General features: G+C 52.6%; 1 protein-coding gene across 1 annotated transcript in view; it reads left to right on the forward strand.

Annotated features, from left to right (window-relative positions):
* Positions 1-22,352, forward strand: part of SRRM4 (serine/arginine repetitive matrix 4) — a 123,696-nt gene that overhangs the window by 72,993 nt on the left and 28,351 nt on the right. The window contains exons 2-4 of the mRNA XM_004597787.2: positions 17,685-17,831; positions 19,598-19,684; positions 21,845-21,916. Coding sequence (XP_004597844.2) covers positions 17,685-17,831; positions 19,598-19,684; positions 21,845-21,916 — 306 coding nt within the window. The remainder of the gene's footprint in view (positions 1-17,684; positions 17,832-19,597; positions 19,685-21,844; positions 21,917-22,352) is intronic.

The raw sequence follows: 22,352 nt of genomic DNA on the forward strand, positions 1-22,352 counted from the left end.
CCTGTAATCAACCCGGCTGGCGTAAACACATCTGCTGGTGGAGTGGATCAGACCGCTGCCGCTGCTGCCTTCTCTGTGTCCCGCTACAAACCCTCCAGGGACCAAGGCAAAGGTTCACTGACTTGCTTCCTTCCTGTTCTACTTCTCCAAATCAGCTGAATGAGGAAGTCAAACGGGATATTATTTTCTCTTCTGTTGAAAGATAGCTAGGTCTTTACCTAAAGGGTGGCAGTAAAATGCTCAAGCCTTGTAAATACAAGAATTGCAGGAGAACTTGGACTAAAATGCAGCTTTGGCCCTGCCCTCAGATGCCGGGAGTTGTGGGTGAGCCCAGCAGTGTGCCTGGCATGAAGATGTACCTGGTGCTTCTCATGGAGACATTCCAGGGCCAATGTTGAGCTAAGCAGGACTTGGGAGTTAGGCAAATCCAGGCTAAGAATATGGCTCCAGCGTATGCCAGTTGTTGGCCTTGTGTGTATAGTACATCCTTGGTGTCTGTCAGTCACTTCCTGTGTTATGCAGTGGTATAAGGATCCTGCCCCAGAACTCCACTGTAACAATTGAATTGGACCAATTAGCTTAGCACAGGGCCAAGCTTGTCATAAGTGATCCACCAATGTCAACTATTGTTAATTATAGCTAACTGGACAAATTATTTCCCTTCTGACTCCTGGTCCTCATCTGTAGCATGAGAATGATTGTAACAATACCTTAAAACCAGTTCCAGTGCAAGGGTCTTAGATTAAATGAGGAGAATGTCTGCAAGCTCCTAGTCTACTGCCTGGCTCCCTAGTAAGTGTCCCATGAATTTATTTGCAGTGGCTGAATGGATGATTCAGCGAGTGGTTCAACATTTGCCTTCCCTAGGATACAAATAGTAGTATGAAGAATGATTTTAGGAGAACCTCCCCTCCCCTCTCCACACCATGAAAAGTGGACCTTTAGCAGGTGCTCATTGTGTTTGGACTTTGGGTCTCCACACTTTCAGTTAATGTTGTTTTGTTTCTCACTCGAATCCTAACATTTCTCTCAGCTCGCCTATGCTCTCTCACATACAACTGATCCATTTGAAGAGTGACTCTACTGAGTCTGGCTTATTTGGTGGTAGTAAAGACCCTGTCCCACCCAAAAATGAAACAAGCATCTTCAAGAGCCAAGTGTGATTGCTGGTGTTCCCTTGTCAACTGAGTCACAGTACTTGTGACTCTAAGAAAGCCATTAGCTCATCTCCGTGCCTCTGCGCTCCCTCCTTCTCTGGAACAGGAATCTTGGAGAGAATATATTGACCCCTTCCTTGTACCTTCATATTCCTGTAAGCATCTGTTTCCACACCTGTTGTGTACATGGAGCTGTGAGCTACTGTGAAGCAGATGAGAGCAGACCAGAGTCTACTTTCTGAAGCTCAGTGCCAGCAGTCACAGACCTCGTCACTACCACATATGATGTCATGGATGCCTCCTCTTACAGAGGACTTGCACTCAGCAGTCTTTGCTCAGACACTCCGTGTGGGGCTCTGCAGACGTCACAAACCAGCAATCCTTCATTGAGCTCACAGAGCATCGTATTGCAGACACAGCCACCATGCTGGGAGAATACTGAAAGCACAGATGGGCTGCAAACCCAGCTGGGTGAGGGAGTGGTCCGGAAGGATGTGTGCGTCCAGGATGAGGCAGGAGCTAGGCCGGAGCTAGGCAGGGAAGGAAAGGAAAGATATTCCGGGAGGAGGGAACTGTATGTGCAAAGATTTGAAGTTGAGAGAACAAGAAAAGGTGAGGGGAATGCCCTTGGGTTGGTATGTGTGGAACAAAGTGTGGTGGGGTAGGTACCAAGGGCCAAGCCTAGATCTCATCTAGCCTTTGGAACTGTGGCAGGGAGCCTGGGCTCCTTTAATCTCAAGAGAAACCCAGAGGGTTCCAATCAAGGAAGCAGCTTGATGAGATGGGCTTTATAAAGACAGTCTTTGCTGCAGCAGAGAGGAAAGATGGGAAGGAGAGAGCTGGGCGACAGGCAGGCCAATTAGAAGGCTATAATCCCAGATCCGAGTGGCAGGGACACTTGTCAGTGTAATTTCTCTGAGGCCTCTGATTGCAGGCGATCTTCTCTGGCCTCACGGATTGGTAGTGCCTTGGACTGTATAGGGGAAAGCCATTTAATCACGCTAGCCTCCTGCATGATGCCTAGCCCTGTCCTGAAGCCACGGGCTTTGTCCAGAGAATTCTGAGTTGTGTGGCCAAGGACAGGGGATCTTGGCAGTGAGCCACCTCTCCACAGAGCCCCAAACATCCCGCATTGTCTCCATTCTGGAAAAGCTGTGCCCATGGCTGCTGATCGTTGCCACCCATGAAACTGTCAGGATCGCCCAGTCAATTACCACTCCAGTGGGGGTAATGTTCATTTCATTAGAAGCCTCTCATTTCAGATCTACAAGGCCAAATATGAAATGAGATGTTCTGGAGTTATTTTTTTCCCAGCCAATGATTAGGTGCTGTAATTAAGTAGGCATTGTGCCTGATTTCCAATCTTTTTTCTTTATTTAAATCTAATTGATTTTTCTCCTTGATGTAATCAACCCAAATTCAGCTACCTGGCACCCTTGTCTGCTCAGAAAAAACACCAGTGCTCCTAGAAGTATGTCTCTGCCCAGGAAATGTGGGGTGCTGGCTGGCTATGAGCCCCAGCCATTGTCAGATACTGTGAGAGCTGGCAGAGAGTGCCAGCCTGGTGGCCCCAGAGAAGGAGAGAAGTGGTCAGATGCTAGAGGTGTCTGGAAGGTAGCGCGTGGATGTGCTGGCAGGTCCAGCCTGAGGATCACTCCAAGGTGACCTCAACAGAGCTGCCGTTAGCCAAGATGATGAAGATTCATGTGTTTATCGGGTTTATGTTAATTGGAAACCAGCTTGAGATTTCAGCCTTTTATAATCATTAGGGGCAACCCCATGAGGAGCTGATGGTGATGGTGACAGACCCACATGGCCTGCTGTGGCTGACAGCTGCACCCTACTCCGTGGGGAGGTACTGGCTGGAGGGGCGTGGGATCAGCCTCCTCCCTCAAGAACAGTGATGGAGACTGACCACCCAGTGTGTGTGGGGGGGGCGGGGGGTCTCCTCACAACACAAGCCAGGCCTCCATCCTCCCCTCCTGAGGGCAAGCAAAAAGACCCCCCACCTGCTCTTCCGGGCCAACCACCTCCACCCCAACCCTGCTGTTTCGTTCTCAGCCTCTCCTCTCTCAATTTCAGCTAGTATCATTCAGAAAGGGTTGCTAACACTGATTGGTCTCGAAAAGGGCCACGTCCGGGCCAAAGGCAGAAAATATTTATGATCCACCCTTCCCCCAACCCCCACCCGACACACGTACACACTACACACACACACACACACACACACACACACCATCCTTTAAATGGCAATGAAAGGCATAATCTCATTTCCTTCCCAGTTCCGTTGCATAAGAGTATGTCTCAAACGGCAAGCCACGCACACCCATTGGTGACAAGGCCAGAGGCAGGATGCAGGCTCTGCTTGCTGCCAGCCCTGCAGCCTGGTCTGATTTCCTGGTCCTCTAGGTGTCCAGAAGGGCAGAACAGCTCAGAAAGAACGGGATGAGTTTGCAGAGCAGCCTAAAGTGCAGGATGCCGGGACTGGGGACTGGCCTGCTCTGCTGCCACTCATGGGCTACACGGCCTGGACCTTAGAGGAAGAGAGGTCTGCCAATCTCTATACCTCCAGGAGTGCTTGTTTCTTGAGCTTTTGCTCTGAAGGGGAAGAGAAAGAAAGTTGGGGAGAAAGAGGGGAGATCTGACAAGGGGAATGGAATCTGGCACGTCCCAAAGTTCAGCACTCCCCTCCTGAAAGTTCCAGGGAAATTAGGCATTTGGCTGGTTGCTTGTCTTTGACTGGGGCAGTGGGAGCTAGAATACCCCCAGGCCCTTCTCAGTACAGGCACAGCCAGGGCAGCCCACACGGCCCCTGTCCTGTGTGGATCCCCCTTGGGTACTACTTCCTGAGGAGGTCAGCCTGGCTTCTGCTGCTGGGGGCTGTGGATTCTGCACCCAAGGGTCCTCTCCAGCCTCCAGGTGCTCTGTGTGTACACGTAGGACAGGCAGAAGGGCCCTTGGGAGCAGCCTCCAGCCTGTAACAGATGGAATTTGCAGGGAGAGTTGGGGTGTGTGGTCTGCAGTAGTCCCCTGAGCTCCCCCTAGGATTCCACTCCAGTAGCCTTCAGAGGTAACTGGCTCACAACAATGCATGATCCAAGCATCATGTCACAAGTCAGTGACGTTCCCCGGAATCCATGCTTCCAAGGCTAGATGGGGTGGCCAGGGTGAGATTTCAGAAGAGACAGGGAGGCTTATGGTACTGAGAGCTGAGCTGGCAGTACCACCTACAGCACACAGTACCAGATGTCACTCTGGGTTTGTACCTGTGCTAATGGAGATAGGGATAGCTGGGGCGAGGAGAGACCCCCAGGTGAGACCTGGCCTAGCAGAGAGATGGGGAAAAGGCACCGGAAGTGGGCAGGACAGCATGAAAAGGTGCAGCATTTGGGCTCATTATTTTAAAGCACCCCTGAGCCCTCACCAGGAACCCGCACATCAATTGCTGCACCACCTGCCTGCGTTCCCAGCACTTTGAGGCTTTCCCCTTTATAGATGCAGAACCAAGGCATGGGGAGACACTGATGTCAGAGGGGCATAGACAGGCTGGAGTTTGAACCCAGCTCTTTGAGTTCTGGGGAGTCTGACAGGTGAGGGAGGGGATCTGTGGTGCAGGGTGGGTGGGCCCCAGAGGACCAAGCAGGCACGCTATATCCTGCACAGTGGAGGAGGACAGAGAAGACCTGGGCACTGCAGCTGGAGACCAGGGCTAGAGTCCCACCATGGGCAGCATCGTCAGGGAACCTGCCTACCCTTCAGGTGTTTCTTGGAGAAACATTTATCAAATGCCAGTGTCATGAGGTATGAGAACAGCCCTGACCAGCCTGCTAGGGATTCCTTGACAGTGAGAAACACTGCACCTGGCTCCTGTCCCTCCCTGAGCTGTTTGCCACCCCAGTGGTATTCACTGAAGACACAATGTGGGCCTGGTACCTCCTTGGAGAAGGCTCGGGCTCTGCCCCACACTGATGCAGGGAAGCAGAAACTTAGGCAGACAATTGGAGAGGATGAGGATCCATGCAAACCATCCAGGCAAGGTTTCCCGCAGGCTGGTCATGTTGAAGGAGCCAAAGCAAATGCGGCCATCTCTGAATCAGTCAACAGAGCGCTTACTACGTACCTGACCCTATTCCGATAGCTTCCCATATAGTCATTGTTAATTCTCCCCCAACACACCTAGGAGGTAGCCCTATGACCAGCCCCATCATGACTAGTGGGCCCCAGTACTGCCCAGTCCAAGAGGCATGGTGGTGGGTGGAGGGCTTGGGACTGTCCAGCCAGATGGCCTGAGCTCAAATTCCATCTCCACCGCCTATGAGTGAGCCTGCCCTGGCCTCAGTTTCTTAGAAAGGGGTGAATGATGGCATCACAGCTGCTAATACAGGCAGTGTTTAGATCATGATGTGGTGAGACCCTTACCAGCAGTGTTTGGTGCCTGATTGGTGTTCTGTGGCCATCCCCTGGTAGCGTGGATAATGTTGCTGGTAAGGTGAACAGGTGTAAGTGAAGGAGGAAGGGGTAAAGACGGGGCCTGCCAGTGGCCAGATCCCTGCCTGCCAGGCCCCACGAGTCCGTGTGATGCTATTTCATTTCGGACTTTTTTCTTTTTTTTTTTCCCTACCAGAATGAGAAATGTTGGTTCTGTGTCAGAAATTATTGCAAATTCCAAATTAGTGAGGTTTCATGGTCCTCGGAAAGGCGCTAGAGGGAAAATTGGTCAACGGGGTGTTTTTTGGCTGTCAGAAGCAAGCTGGCTGATTGATTGAATGTCTTGGTCAATAGGCTTTGCAGACAGCAGCAGGGGAAGTGGGCACAGGCAAGGAGCTGGGCAGAAAAGTGGGTGCCAGGCAGCCTGGGGGAGGTGGAGGCACGGTCAGCCACGGACAGGGACAGACCTACCCCAAAAGCTGTGTAGACACAGTCCACTGAGACCGTGAAGTCCAGGTAGACCCAGCTGTGGTTTGCTGAGAGCTCTAGGCCACCTCATCTTCTCACTGTGCATCCTGCAGCAAGTGGCCACACCCCTCTAAGCCCGCTTGCCCATCTCAGGAATGACGTTTACAGGGCTCACCCCATGAGGTTACGATGGAGGTTCCCTGAAAGAATGGGTTTTACAAATGCCTAACAGGGTGGCCCACAGAGGCAGGGCTGCTTCCGTCTGACAATCGCGAGCTGAAGACGTGGGTGACATGTTTCACCCTTCAATGAGGAACTAAAGGGCCATGTTGGCAGATCATGGGCCCTGCAATGCTACCCCCGAGTGTGTTCACTCAGGTATAATCTCGGGAGTGTCTCAGACACAGAACTCTGCATTGGGCAGGTTCTGCAGAGTTGGCCTTGGCCAGGCCTGCTGACTTCTTAGAAGATTCCAGGTGAAGTGGAACTTGTGCATTCCAGGCAGAGCAGAAGTCATGTGCTTCTCAGAGGCCTGGGAGAGAGGAACACACAGCCTGCCCACCCCTGGAGCTCCCAAGCCTCCTGCCCTAGAACTGCAGTAACTGCAACAATAAAGCAACCTGCTTGGCTTAACAGGGACCAGTGCAACACAACCTCGAGATTTATTTATTTGTTTGAAATCCAGAGTTGAGACAGAGAATCTTCCATGAGCAGATCACTCCCCAGATGGCCACTAACAGCCCTGGGCCAGGCTGAAACCAGCAGCCAGGAACTCCCTCCAGGTCTCCCACATGGATGGCAGGGACCCAGGCAGGAAAATCTTGGGAGCGATTTCCAGAGATGCTGGAGCATGGAAGAGTAAAGAATTTATTGTGAGGGGGAGTAGGAGGTGTGGACAGCAAAGGGTCAGAACAAGGCAGTGTGAGAGTTGAAGGAGGGCAGCTTGATGGTACAAGAGTCCTGGCACAAGAGGGTAGGGAGGGCCTGCAAGAGGGGGCAGCAGGTGTCAGCCAGAGCAGACAGAGGTTGGGACACGGTGTCCCTGAGGCTGTCCTCCATGACAGCAGCCCACATCTGATTAAGTGCTCCCTCACTCAGTGGCACTGAGCATTTTGCGTGTGTCGCCTCTGCCAGCCGGCCACCAGCATGATCTCTGGGCTGCCAAGGAGAGACCAAGTGGCTTGCCCCCCAGCTCGCAGCTTGAATGCAGCACAGCCAGCTTCCCAGCTGCAGGCTGCCCCAGCCTAAAGGTCCTGGAGCCCCCTGATGGCTCAGTCACTGACCACCTTTCAGAGAAACCTTGCCCAGGTGGTGGGGAGGGAGCTGTCCCAGAGCATGCCACTCTGTTCCTGCCACAGCCCCACCCCCCACCCCCAGGTCCCGTCAGAGTCCAGGGGAAACCAGCATGGTTGGGTGGGAGATGACCAATCGTGAAGCTGACCTGCCCAATGAAGATGAAGCTGTCTAATAAACCAATAAGCCTCAGCTAATGGGTTTGATTTTTAGAAGGCAGTGAGAGGTCCCTATGGAGGGCCAGAGCTGTTTCCTGCACTTCCTGCTCAGAATCACTGTGGAGGAGCAGGTGGGATGCTGCATAAGGCCTGGGGTGGCTCTGAGGAAGAGTTCCCTCCCTTAAAGTCACAGAGGAATCTGAAGGAGGGTCAATGGAAGGGGTATGATTGGAAAACTCACTGGTGATTGGTGCTGGAGCTGCAGAGGCGGAGTCTTCTGAGAGTTCTGTGCTGATTGGTGGAGCTGGTAGGGAGCAACCTTTCCCCTCATCCTGCATCATCATCATCACCACCACCACCATGATCAAATAACACATACTTAAGCATTTATTAGGCATCTGGGACATGTACTAAGCATTCCACGCCACTCAAAGAGGCAGGTAATCTTAATATCTCCATTAACAGTTCTCATGCTCAGAAGAAAAATTGCAAAGCTCAATGCTGTTTAGTAACTCCCTGTGGCTTGCATGTCCAGGAAGCCCCTAGCGTTGTGACACAGGTACACTCCACATGTGGCTCCAGGCTTGCACTCAGCAGTTTGATAGAAGAAAAGCTTGGTCGGGTCTTTGTCTTGGGCAGAATTCACACACACACACACACACACGTCCACCATAGAACTGGTCCCACCTTAAGGCAAGAGAATGGTCTTTAACACTCTACTGTCAGTCATAACCTCTGGGCTGTCCTCCCCACAGACGTGGGCTGTGTCCATGTCAAAGGGGGTTCCCTGAGGCACTGGCCACCCGTCACACCAGCTGGGAACTGGTGAACAGCTGCGGGGGAACAGGGCAGTGGCCCCTGCTCACCCAGTGTCATTGAGTGTCACCCTTGTCCCCACCCAGACCCCAGCTGCTCTGGGCTGGGACTCCGTGTCCTCCGAGGACATCAGGCCAGCCTGGCCCTGACAGGCTCTGACTGTGATCCGGCAACAGAGTTGCGAGCTGCCACACTGTCGTTTTGATGTCTGTAACCTGGGAAGGGGGAGCAGGGGTCCCTCCGGTGGCTGCAGCAGCACCAGGCGAGGTGTCTGACAGCTTCCCCCACTGCAGTCCTTTATCTCACTTCTCCGCTGTGTTATTTTAAAAATAACGAGCCTGGACCTCAGGAGCTCCTGCTCGCTGCTCATCTGCTGCAGATTTGTGGCTGGTCTGGCTTGACTCTCGCCGCCGTTCAGGAGCAGCCTCTCTCTCTTAGGGATTTTTTTCTTCCCCCAAATGCCCACCACGGGTAGGAGCTGAGTGTGTGTGTATGCACAAATGCATGCGTGTGCACACACACACTGCCTGCAGGTTCTGATGGAGCCACCCAGCTAGGCAAGGTGACCAAGACTTTGGTGACATAGCCACTTGTGAGATCTTCAGAAGCGCCTCATCCTCCTCTCCCTGTCCCTTCCCATCCAGATTCCTCTGTCTGGAGCTGTTTGGGAAAATGCGATCAGGATCAACAGGAAGTGGGTCCCCAGAGGCAGCCTTGCATGTGAGGCCGGACACAGAACGGCTTGGGGAACATGGCTGGGTGTTGGCAGCATCACCATGTGCCCAATGCTGTGTAAGCAAGCCCTGGGCATGCACCATCTCCTGCCATCCCTCTGGGATGAACATGACTTGTGGTTTCACCAGAGAGGTGAAGGGACTCGGGCAGTGTCACCAAGACAGTAAGTGGCCGGGCTGAGTCTCTCTGCGTCTCACGGTGGTATGTCCTCAACCCTCCCTGGCCAGCCACACTGGCCCTTGTGTACAACTTACCCTGCTCCTTCCAGCCAATACGCCTTCTCCCAACTCATGACGTCCCCAGTCTCAGGCTGTTCTCATCCTTTCTGTACTGACCCTGTCTCACCCTCTGGACTGAGAACTTGAAGAAGAAACTCATCTCTAGGTCATGCTGAAATGAGAGCAAAATGGTGCTTCCCAGGCCCTTGAGTACACCTGGCCAGTTAACCAATGGAGGGTGGAGGTCCAGACAACCAATGAATCACTGCCTTTAAATGAGTAAGTTTGGGCTGTCAGCCTTTAAGCAAGCCTTTTATTGTTTAGTTTTCTTCATTCGGAAGCCCCTCTGGTTACAGGACCATCAAAGCTTCCCACCTCCCCAGTCCAGCCAGGTGCTCCATGTCACTCCCAGAAAGCCCAGCCCCTCGGCTTTAAACACCGTCCACATGTTAACCTCTCTCGGCTGTATCCTCCAGCTGCGACCTCTTCCCTGCACTCCAGCTTGTGTGCCCAAACGCCCACCTGCCGTTTCTGCAGGGATAACCAGCCAGCACCCCAAAACCGATGTGTCCAATACTGACCTCTTGCTTGGTCCCTGCACTTCTACCTGAGAAAATATAGTTAGTAACCCACCTTCCCTCCCCAGAGAAATCCAAGCCCTGCCTGTAATTGCACCTGAAAAAAAAAAAAAAAACAAACGGTCCAGAAGGAACCTTCAGCTGGAGTGGGAGATGATATTCACAGAATTGGGGCTTAACATGCCAGTTGGACTCCATACCCATGTTCCTTCTCCCATTCCATCCAACAAAGTCCCTTCTACAGCCTGCTCAAGGGGGACATCGTAACAGGCTGGAATTCAGCCTGCTCCCAAGTTGGGGACATTTCAGGCAGTTCTAATCAAAACCAGTTCCCTTTCCCAGCAGTTTTCTCACTCACTGCAAATAGGCAATTGGCAGGCCAGCCGGTGGAGGGAGAAATGACAGGGTGGGTTTGAGGTCGATTGGAGGGCAGTGGATGGATGTGTTCTGTGGTGAGAGTTCGAAACCCAGGCAGGTTGGGGGCCTGACCTGCTTGGCTGAGCTAGGCATGAAATGCTGAGCTGATTTTACTCCATATGGTTCTGTTGCCCTTTGACCTGAACTTGAGAACCAGGCAATTACTGATATATGAGAATGTTTACCCATACACACGTATTGGTGCCTGTGCATTCTCTGTCTCAGCAGTGAGGACTCTAAACCTTCTCATCAGTTGCCTGAGGAGAGAGCATGGGCAGAGGGCTGCAGGTCAGCTCACCAGATCAAGCCCAAATCCCCAGGAGAGCCTGCAGTCTGGCTACTCAGAATGAGCTTTGCGGAGCAACAGCGTCGCCTGGGGATTGGTTAGAAACAAGGAGCTCCTGCAGGCCAGCTGAGCCAGTGTCTGCAGTCACACAGGGTCCCCAAATGCATCATGTGCACCACAAAAAACAAACACAAAAACAAAAACACCTGCCATGTGGCTGTGAAAGATCAAGTTCCTGTGCTCTCCAGCAGTCTCTGCTCTGGCTTCCTGCCTTCTCTCCCAACTCCCCTCCGTATGCCCCTGCATCTTCTAGAGGTGCACACAGGCAGGCCCTCTCGAGTCATGATACCAGGTTTCTGCTCATGGTTTTCACGTGACTTTCCCAACCAACTTTCCTGCATCTTGTAGAAAACCTCCCAGGGCCACCTTGCGACTCCCCAACCCCCAAGCTGGGTTAGATGCTCTCTCTGTAGATCCGTAGCTCTCTAAGCATCTCTGTATCCAAGAATTTCCCATTCCACATTGGGATTCCCAGTCTAGGGATCTGTCTCTCATTCCAGGGTGAAACATCCTTGAGTGAGTTTTGTTCTCCCTCCCTCCCTCCCTCTCTCCCTCTCTCCCCCTCCCTCTCTCCCTCCCTCCTTCCCTCCTTCCCTCCCTCCCTCTCTCCCTCTCTCTCAGTGACTTTTGGGTTCTTGAAATCCAATGCCACATAGATGTTCTGCAGACAACTGTTGACGAATGAATGGAATATAAAGAGGGGGAAATGCCCGTCTTCTGAAACTTGCTCTTACTTTCCCTTCAGTGTTGGCTAAGATGAGCAAATGATGCCTGCAGTGGCAGCTCTTTAGAAGCCCCGGTCCTCTCCTTCAGATGCTGATGCTTTTTCCAGCTACGAGGGCAAAGACCAAAGGGTCAGAGCACCAGCACGTTATCTAGAACAGTCCCAATGAACTGGATTAACCCGGAGAAAGTCTTGGGCTGCCAAGATGTCAGCCCAACTGAAGTCCTGGGAGACAGAACACATAACAGCCACATCTCTGTGGTCCCCAAGTTGGGTCAGCCCCATGATGAATCTTGGGATTTATGGTGGGCTCAAGAGAGGCAGGAAGGCTGTGTCCCAGGCACACAGCATCTCCAGGTCCCATCTGTGCAGTGGGGATAGTGGTGTCTGGGAAGCATCCCCAAGGTGATAAGGAAGAAGTACCTACCTCAGCACCCAGCACGGACAAGTGTTTACTGAGTGCAGGTGATACGAGCACTGGAATGGGAATGCTGTGGACAGTGGTTCCAGCCAGAGCTCTGGTGTGGGTCACCACATGGCCATGGGGGAGTAGTCAGTTTCCCCATACTGCACAGAGGTGGGCTAGACCCAGAACCCTTTTCCTCCAACACTTACCTCTGATATCCGCCTCCCCAAACAATCAGACACTCCCAAAAATCAGAGTGGGGAAGTGACTGGGGAGCTAGACATCTCTGAGAGTTTCCTGGGATGTTCAGCCCTGACTCTTTATCAGAGGTTTGGAATCTGCTGGTTGCCATGACAACGGCCTGCAGCATCTAAGCTCCAGGTTGCTGATTAGTGGGAACAGTGTTGCGGGGGAGGGTTTGAGGAACCCTGCACGGGTGGCTCCTTCCCTCCCCTCTGTGAAGTGGAGCACGCAGGCCCTTGACTCCACTGTTCCAGCTGTCCCCTGAAAGATCTCGCCACCTTTTAAATCTTTTTTTACGCAACACCAAAGGGCTATGTGGTAAAAATGAGGCAGCTGCTGGGGCTTCTTAGCAAGGATGGAGCAAGGGATGCTGCCTGCCGAAACACGCAGAGCTAGACACAGGGCAAGGGGCTGGGCCCACCAAGGAGCTGAGGGACCTCCGGCTAACCCCCTCCCAAGACCTCTGCTGCTCCATGTGCAAGGAAAGAGGTTGGATGTGCTCTGGGTTTCCCAAGCCAGGACCTCATCTGTTCATCCACACATGTCTTCACTCACTCATGCAGCCAACATCCACTGAGCCAGAGTGCAGTGTGCCAGGCGCTGTGCCTCTGAGAATGCCGTGTGGGGGCAGGAGACGAGTTCCCCCTGAACCCCCACCATCTTGAAGTCTGCATTCCAGCCCACAGGACAGTAGATTGGCCAATAAACACACAAGATGAGAGTTTCAGAGAGAAATAACGAAAGAACAGGCTACTGTGAATCCCGTCCAAGGAAAAGGGAGCAAGGTGAGATGAGGGGTCAAGGAGAAGGTGGTGTCTGAGAGACAAGCAGCTGGCCAGATGCAAGCAAAAGCCCTGAGGCAGAAAAAATGCTTAACCCCCTGATAAATGGCAGAGAGGCCGTGGGACTAGAGCAGAGCCGGGCAGAGAGAAAGGGAAGGAGGTGAGAGAGCAGAGCCTTTTAGTCTGAATCATCTCAATTTGATTCTTGCTCCCCCAGGAGGCTGTTTCTTTAAGATGCCCGGTTCTGAGTGGTGTCTTTGAGGCCCCGACTTGATAAGAGCTGAAATGGGACCCAGGGACCCGTGTCCTCTCAGGTTTTGGGGTCCTCTGGTACTGTGTCAGTCAGGGAACCCTGGACAGCATTCCTCCAAGTCTCTCTCTGTTTTAACAGAGCCGGGAGGTAAAGTGTGGAACATCTTGGAAAGGATCTTAAATATTCCATGACATGGTGGAACACTCCCTTCCTCCTCCTTGGCGTTTCCTGTCTGTCTGCTAGGATACATCATATTTCTGTCTCACGGGAGGTGCCCTACACCAGAGAGGTGAAGCCGGTACTACTGCAGAAAAAGAACACGCTACTGCTTCCAAGGGGGTACAACTGCATCTCCCCAACAGCTCTGCTTCCGCCCCTCCATCACTGGCAGTGATGGACAAGGCAGGATTTGCATGCTGAGTCTCTGACCCCCCAGTGCTGCCCGAGAGGTATCCTCCAGCTTCCCTCAGGCATGAGATAACCAGTCCCACTAGTCTCTCCAGCAGACAAGCCATTGAGATCTTTTCACCCTAAGACCCATTCTATTCACCTTGTATTTATCCGCTGACAAACTTCTGGCTCAGACTCGCAGGTTTTTGTCTATCAGTAGGTTGACGATAGCATAGATTGTTGTCTTGGGGTTCCTGTACTGCTCCCAGTCTTGGTCAAACATCCCAGTCATAGGTGGCTGCCACTCGAGGCCCTGGCGGACAGCCCAGAATGAAGGCACTGACCAAGGCATGGGCTGGAGGACATATCCTCCATGCCCTTTGACCAGGACATGAAGTTAGTCCAGAACATCTCAGAAATTCCACATTGTGTTTTTTGAGATGGATGTTCTCTTTTGCTATTGCACCTGCTCTTCCCTGTCCTCACTGAATACTGCCGAGAACTTCCTGAGCAGCAGTAAGACAGACCTACAGACTCAAGAAGCACACAATCTAATGTGAGAGATGACAAAAAGCCAACAATAGATATTATGAAGACCTCTAGTAAGAGGAGCAAGACAACTAGTATGTCCTAGAACAGGGGTTGGGAACCCCCAAGGCTTTCTCCTCACACCATCTCCCTGCAGTCAGTGGTGAACTCCATCCATCCAGTTGATCGGGCTCCAAACCTTGGGGTCTTCCATAGCCCCTTCTTCCCTCTAACTTTGTTGCATTCCCACTCAGCCCTCAGCCATCAATACCTCCATTACCCATCGCTTCCCTGGCTGCTCCACTGCTCAGTTTGCCATTGGCACTGCTGTCTGTCCCTGCCCTCTCCTGTCCTCAGTCTAGTGGCCAACAGCCCATCCTCCGTTTGGCAGACTTCCCATCTCGGTCTCGGAGAAACTCAGTGTCTCTTCCCACCGCCTGTGAGGAGCCTGACTCTGGTCTCCCCTCTGCCCGCTCCAGCCCTTGTTTGCTGTTCCCTGTCTCTCTGAACTTGTTATTCCTCTGGCCTAGGGCACAATTCTCTCTTCCTACAAACACTTGGATAGCAATGAGACCTGAGTGTGAATAAATCTCATCCAAAGCAGGAATGAACAGGGCAGGCGCCTCACCGTCTGAGCGAGTGAGGAATGCGGGTCGGTGGTCGCAGCCAGATGTATGCAGAGGTTGCAATCTCATCTCCAGGCTTTGATGATGTTGGAGGACCAAGGGTCGGGGTGTCCCACAGTGGTGTTGGCTGCTGGCCAAAGGCTTCAGTTCTTCACATGGGCTTCTGACGGGGCTGCTGGGGTGGCTTCACACCACGGTGACAGACTTTCCAGAGGGGAGAGAGCAAGGTGGGAATTGCCCTTTTCTGACGTAGTCTTTAAAAATCACAACATTTCTACAACATTCTCTGCATTAAAACGTGCATCCCTAAACCCAACCAGTATTCACAGGGAGAGAAATTTGGTTCTGTCTGTTGATGGATGGAGTGTTAGAGTCTGTAGACACATTTTACGTCGCCCAAAGGTCAAGGTTAGTCCCAGATCCTCCAAATCTTCACACCCCTGCACTCTGCACACACACAAAAAAAAGTCTCCTGGTCCCTGAACCTGAGCTAGCTACCACCTCCTCCCCTCTCCTAGCACTACGTGCTGTTTTACTCTCATCATAATTTATCCACATCAAGTGAGCGATATTTTAACTTTACATGTTTACAAGCTGTGTCTTTATGCCCTTATGTGTTTATCATCCACTCCTCCAACCTGAATGTAAATTTTGCCATCAATGTCTTGCTCCCCGAACCTCCACACCTGGGTCTGGCTCAGATGTGCCTTAGACCCTCAGGGCCCGGGATTCATGAAGACAGGTTGGCCAAGACCAAGGGAAGTGTGGGTAGATGGCACCTTGCTTGCTGGGGATTGAGCAGAATTACAGGCACTGAGGTGTCCGACAGCTGCTAGGACAGCATTCCACGGGGACAGATGAGCCAGGGCAGAGATGGAACATGTGCAGAGGGCAGGTCGTTTCGAGAAACAGGGCTGAGCACAATGCAAAGGAAGCCTGGAGCTGGTCGGGGGGAGACCAGGAAGGCCTGATGGGAATCGCAGTCCTGCTGAAGATGCAGTGAGCAGCAGCAGCTGACACAGATGGGTGGGTTTTCCTGTCCTTCCTTCCATATTGACCGGGCTTGGCTTGCTCTCTGGGAAGCTCTAAGGAGCAGAGGGGCTTATCGGATGCATTCATCCTGAGCCATAACACCAACTAGATGCAGCAGCTGCAAGAGACCTGTGCGTGAAAGATGCTGATGCCTTTGATCGGCGCATCTGACCGGGAACCTGAAGGACGCTCCCTGAGCAGTCAGATAGAGCTGCAACCCCCAGAGGCCTGACTCCTCCAGGCTGGAGTCCAGCAGTGAGTGGCAGATGGACTCGGAGAGCCACGGCGCATGGGGGACTGTAGGAAGTGGTATTTGAAGCCCAAGTCAGCAGCCTCTGAGGGAGCTTCAGGTCTCCGTGGGAACTACTCTAAGTGGCCTCATACCCATGAGGACAGACTGACTGGAGGGTTTGGGTCAAAGCTGAGCAGTGCTCTGTGGGCCTCTGTGTTTATATAAACTGTCTCACTTTGACAACAACTCAGTCATGCAGGCACCTGACCCTGTGCCCCATTTCGTGAGTGGGGAAGCTGTGACCCAGAGATGCCCATGGGCTGGTCCCAGGTCCCACAGATGCTGCATTTGTGCACACAGTCAGAAATATAGAACTCCTCAGCCATAGGGAACACTGAAACCACAGACAGTACTGAACGCTGTATTTACAGTGTAAACACCTATGACAACACTTAATTTAGACACAGTAGGGCCCGGCGCAGTAGCATAGTGGCTAAAGTCCTCACCTTACATACCCAGGATCCCATACGGGTGCCGATTCTAATCCCAGCAGCTCCACTTCCCATCCAGCTCCCTGCCTGTGGCCTGGGATAGCAGTAGAGGATGGCCCAAAGCCCTGGGACCCTGCACCTGCATGGGAGACCCAGAAGAGTGTCCTGGCTCCTGGCTTCCGATTGGCTCATCCTCAGCCATTGCGGCCACTTGGGGAGTGAGTCATTGGACAGAAAATCTTCCTCTTTGTCTCTCCTCTTCTGTGAATATCTACCTTTCCAATAAAAATAAACAAATCTTTTTTTAAAAAATTAGGCACAGTAAGAGATTAGCGTAACTAATGGAGGTGGAGCCACTGCAATGATATGTGGCAATAAGAACTATGTGAATGCAGACTCTCAAACATATCTGTCATTTCACGTTTTCACTTCAAGGAAGCACGTGCATACTGAAGTCCCTCGGGCGTATCCACAGTGGCAGCATCACTGTTCCTTGGGTGTCACTCAGTAACCTCAGAGCTGCTTGCCCACAGTCACTGTGATACCAGGACCGTCGATCCAGCAAGGAAAGTGACCACCCGGTGACTAAGGCCTGGCTGGGGTACATTACAAAGATACACATGACAGAGGCATGGTCCAAGTCGTGCCTGGGTAGAGCCAGGGTCAGATTTCTCCAGTCTGCTCCAAATGGTCTATTCTTGGAAATGGATGAATTGTTCTTTCCTGGTGTTTTTCCATCTAATATTTTTGAAACAACTCTCAACCATGGGTATGCGCGACTATGGGAGGTGTGAAAGGGCAGAGACATGGACTCCAGGCGGCAAAGGGGAGCGGGCAGTGTGAGCTACTTTTGTCAGGCTTTGGTCTGCAGACATGTCCTGGGAAAGGCAGTCAAGTGCTAGCTGCAGCCTCTCCCTGTGATGAGTGAGGTAGGATGTGTGGGCAATGCTGCCCTAATTGAGTGAGGCTAGGATGTGTGTGGGCACTGCTGCCCTAACAAGTAGACCCTGACCTGTGCAGGGCTTGACATGGTTAAGCTTTGTTCCTCCATTGCCAAGGTCGGTGTGGTTCGAACCTCTCTTCCCCTACCTCAAGCAGCTTCACCTGTCAGAATGTGTGGCCTCCAGAGCCACTGTGACGAGGACCTAGGGGTTAAGCAAGGCATCTGGGTTTCGATCGCCTTGCACTGGACTTGAATGGCATCTGTCACTCCCACTTTGAGAACCGCCAGCCAGAAGTCATCTCAGGATCTCATTCTAACCACAAGGGAGGCTGGAAAATACTAGGATGCCTTGCATACTTAAGGGACACAAAGTGTCACTGTGCAAGCTAATGCTTCTGTCTCCTATTTATCCTCTTGTAGGACCGAACCCCAGAATAGCCCCACGGGCCCCATCCAGGATGGGCCCTCCAAAAAGCTGGGTCAGCGCCTGGCCACAGAGGCCTTGGCCACCAACAGCTGGGAGAGAGACAAGGCCTGCCGGGACCTGGGTACTTCCAGGGCACGCAGGTGAGTTGCTACCCTGTCCCCTTCCTGGCCCAGCAAGAACCTTCGGGAAGACATGAAGGAAGAAATGGAGTTTGCCTCTGCCACCAACTTCTCCCTCTCTCCTTTGCAACTTGACCATAAACCAAGGCCCAGTCATTTATTTTTCTGTGAGGCCCAGAGAGTAGCTCTCTTAGCTTTACGAAAGAAAAAGTGTCTCCAGGAGAAGTTGAGGGGGGATGGAAAGAAGTGGGGAAGGGAGTGAGTGTGTGTGTTTTTACAACATCAATCCCCCCTCCAACAGCCAAAAGGGATCCTAGATGGCTGCTAAAGGCTTATATTCAACTCTAAATCCTGCCATGGACCCAAAGCAGAGAGCTCTCAGACAAGCCCCTTTTCTCTTTGGGCCTCTGTTTTCACAACTACAGCATGAAAATATCTACATCAAATGTTCAGGGACAGAGTGAGGGGGACATCAGCTCAGGCATGTTGACTCGCTGGCAGCAGGTGCATGACATAGTGAGGTCCCCGAAAACTGTTACTGGAAGTCTGGTGGGGCCAGAAGAGGTGGTCTGCTCCTGTGTTATTGACAGCTCTGCCTGGCCCGGGCCTCTGGGTCCCTTCTACCTGTAACTGACTCTGACACTGGGAGAAAAAATTCCACTGTGGTGACGGTGATAATTGCAGGGCTAGCCAAAGTCCTAATCATTTACAATCCAGCCACGCGTTGTCCATCCCTCAGCAGTAGCAGGGACCTGACGAAGGCCCCTCCTGGCAGTTGTGTCATTGTGCTGACATTGCAGAAACACCTGCCCAAGCCTGGGGATTCAGCCTGTGACATGCCCAGGCCACGGGGGATGGGACATGGGGAGAAGCAGGGTGCGGAGAGAGGAGAGAATAAATAGCCTACTGTCCTAGGACCTGATGAATAAAACAATGAGATTAAGTCAAGCGCAAAGGGAGGATGCTGTCCAGTGAAGAGCTGCCCCAAACCTGAGGCTGACCAGACTGCTGCCAGCACAACATAGCCCATGGTTTCCAAATATCCAGGACACCTGATACATGAGAAGTGCCTAAATGTTATATGATTACTACAGTCATGGCATTGCGGTGATGTTTTCCCGGTAAGGCTTGCCTGGATGGGCAGTTTACCACCCCAACTCCATCTCCCTTTGCCATGGGGGAGTGTACACCAAAGCCCCAGAAGCCTACCCAGCTATAGGAGGAGTTGACTTCCTCTGCCCGCAGCCCTCTCTTTTGAACTTAATTAAACAGGAAATAATTATTCCTGCAGCGAGAGGTTTTTGAGGTTCTGCGAGGCGATATGAGATACGGATCTTGCGATTCAAGACCTTGGCAAATATACTTTGAATAATCAGCAGCCACTTGCTGTCCCTCCAGCCTGCTATGAAATTCCAGCAGGAACTACAGACACAGTGGAGCAGGGAAGGAGGAGGCTGGGCTGCCAATTAATTATTTAAATAGCGATTTATTTACCAAGGTGAGCCGTTTGCAAATTCAATAATAAATCTATTAAGAAGTAGTTAACCTCTCTTAACTCTGTTTTAAATAATCAATTGGTGTTTGGGTAGCACACAGCGTCTGTCTCATTAGGCCGACATTAAGCCCTTATTAATCGGAAGTGTGACCGGATCAGCCATGGGATGGCAATTAGGGATTCACCATCAGTCCGTGGTCCTTCAAGGAACAGGTGCCTTCCCTGGCTGTAGCAGCCCCAGCCGGTGATGCGGGATATAGGCCTCTAACACTCCACTCTTTGCTTCCCACAGTGCCTCCCATGACAAAGACTTGACGCCACCACCTTCCTCCAGGGGGAAGAAGAAAAAGAAGAAATCCACTCGGAAGAAGAGAAGGAGGTGAGGGCTTGTGGGGGGGCGGTGAGGCTGTGCAGGTGGGAGAATGGACCGGATGGGGGAAGTCAGCCACGTGACCCTCTCCGCCTCTGGACTAGACTGTGACCTTGGACAAGTGGCCACACTGCTCTGTAAGGGGGAGGGTGATTTCTGCCCCTTGAGGTTTTCTGAGAACTGGATGAGACATGGTTCTGGAAGCAGCTGGGTTGCCGTGCCAGGCACAGGGGAAGGGGCCGGCTAACAGCATCATCTCAACCACAAATGTGGGATTTTTTTTTCGAACACTTGTTCAAGTGTGATCTCTATGCCCATTATTTGCTTCAGCCCTGACCAGAATTTCCCAGGCAGGCGTTAATATATCTAGTTCAGAGACAGAAGAGAAAGGTCCTGGCAGGGGCCCACATAGTCGCAGGTGTCGGGTCCCAGGTGTTCCAGTCAATTGCACCCAACCACCCCCGTGTCAAGTTAAATACTGGTCTTGATCTCACCTGCCAGCCTGGCTCTTTTGTATGCGTTGTTTAAATTTTAAAAAATTTTCCAGGCTTTCATAGGTTTCCTGGTTAGGATGTGAATATCCATGATAAAAAGCAGTTTGTGTTCCAACCCCAGGGAATACATCTAGAAGCTGAGACCCTCGCCCAGCCTCCAAGGCAGTGTTTTGCAGAAGCCTGCAGGGGGCAGCAGAGAGCAGCATCTGACATCCTGGGCTTCAGCTGCAGCCTGGTTTCCTGGTCCCCCAGTTAGCCCAGTTCTGAAAGGATGAGCCCAGAGAGGACCTGGCAGGGAACAAGGCTGCAAACCCTGAGTGACAGCCATTGTAGGGCAGGGGATGGAATTGGCTTCGGTTTCCCGATTTGAGGGTTGGACCAGAGAACATTGCCAAGAAGGAGCCTGTAGGCACAGGATTCCCTCATTCATTCACTGAACAGATATGGACCGATCAGGAACCCCGGGCCACGTGGGCACTGTGACTCCTCGGCCATCCCCCTCTGCAATTATGTTTTGTTGGATGTACAAGGTGGGTTCTTCCCTTCCCGTTCAATTGGAGGTCAATGTTTTTAAAAGATGGATATTGTCTGAAAATGTGGGTTTCTGGAAGCCCAGGCCTGCACTCCCACACAAGCAGCAGCACCTCCTCCTACTGCCCAGTCAGGCACCTGCTGCCCCATCGGCATTGCCAGGGGGACGGGGTGCTCCCCTGGAGGGCACCGCAGCCTGTGATCTGCTTCAGCCCTGGTGTTCTTTGGAACATACGAGGCTCAGACGTGAGCCATGATGTGTCTGAAATGATGCTGTGAGTGGCGGTCCAGTCCAGATTGGGACTCGGGGCGCCTGTGTTTCTTAGGTCCCCTTGTGATGGCACTACCCATGTAAGGACCACCTGGCGTGATGGTGTCCGGGATCTCAGGCCGACCAGAAAGGTGCAGACAAGATACCCAAGGTGTATGAGAGGGCTACAGCTTGCAAGGCGGGGAACAGCAGACAAAAAGGGGGTCCTCACAGGCTGACAAGGAGCACAGCTTTGGGCCGGCGTCCTGCTGGGATCACAGAGCTCTCCGTGTGAAGCCCAGCTTGTCTGCCGGGCAGTCACTGCACCTCCCTGGTCCTCACGTGCCTGCTCTGCCGAGGGGAAAGGTACAATTGTGCCCGCCCGAGAAGGGTGAGGAAGGCTTGGAGAGAATGCTTTAAAGCACGCCCAGCACCGTTTAGAATGAACGCAAGCTGCTCACAGTAATGTTTTTTTTCTTAACATTTATTTTGTTCATTGGAAAGGCAGAGTGACAGAGAGGGCGAGATCTTGCGTCCACTGGTTCGCTCCCCTAAATGGCTGTCTTGGCTGGGACTGGGGCTGGCCAAAGCCTGGAGCTCCAGCTGGGCCTCCATGTGAGTGTTGGTGACCCAGTGACCCAAGCACTTGCGCCACCCTCCAGTGCTCTCCCAGGTGCCTTAGCAGGGAGCAGGAGCAGAAGCAGAGCAGCCAGCTCTTGAACTGGTATTCCAGTACAGGAGTGCCAATGTTGCAGGTGCCAGCTTAACCAGCTGCACCACCACATCGACCCCTCACTCTATCCATACCATTCCTGAGAAGTCTGAGACCCTGCCTGGGGGTTGGCAGGAACACGTGGAAGCCTCCCCCTGAAGGGTCTCTCCCATGGCCTGCAGGTCCCCGTCCTACAGCCCATCGCCCGTCAAGAAGAAGAAGAAGAAAAGTCCCAAGAAGCACAAGCGCCGCAGGTACTGTTCCCTCCCCCTGCTGAAGACAGAGAGGCCCCGGGGGTCCCCGGCAAGCACCCTGTGGCCCACTGTGACCAGGGAGCCATGCATTGTTAGTGCATAAGCCAGGACTGTCGGGAGGACCAGAGGCAGCCTAAGGCCGCCAGGAAACTTGAGGGAGGAACCAGCCAGGCCCGGGCCAGGGTCTGAGCAGCAGACACAGCCCATGCAGCAGCTGCGGCGGCCTCTGCCTCTAGGCTCACACGTGGCGCCGAGGCTCCGCCCTGTTCTCTTCCCTCCACGTGTCAGTGAAGCCACAGAGAGACACTCGCACTGTCTCGTACTCAGTGCCCCAAGAAAGGCCTCTCTCTGGCCCGGCTCTGTCTTGGGGGTGGGATGCTTTGAAACGCACCACTCCGGGAGTGTTTATGCTTGGGGAGCAGGGATGGTGGTGAAA

Source organism: Ochotona princeps, chromosome 29 (genome assembly GCF_030435755.1).
Source record: "Ochotona princeps isolate mOchPri1 chromosome 29, mOchPri1.hap1, whole genome shotgun sequence".
Lineage (NCBI taxonomy): Eukaryota > Metazoa > Chordata > Mammalia > Lagomorpha > Ochotonidae > Ochotona > Ochotona princeps.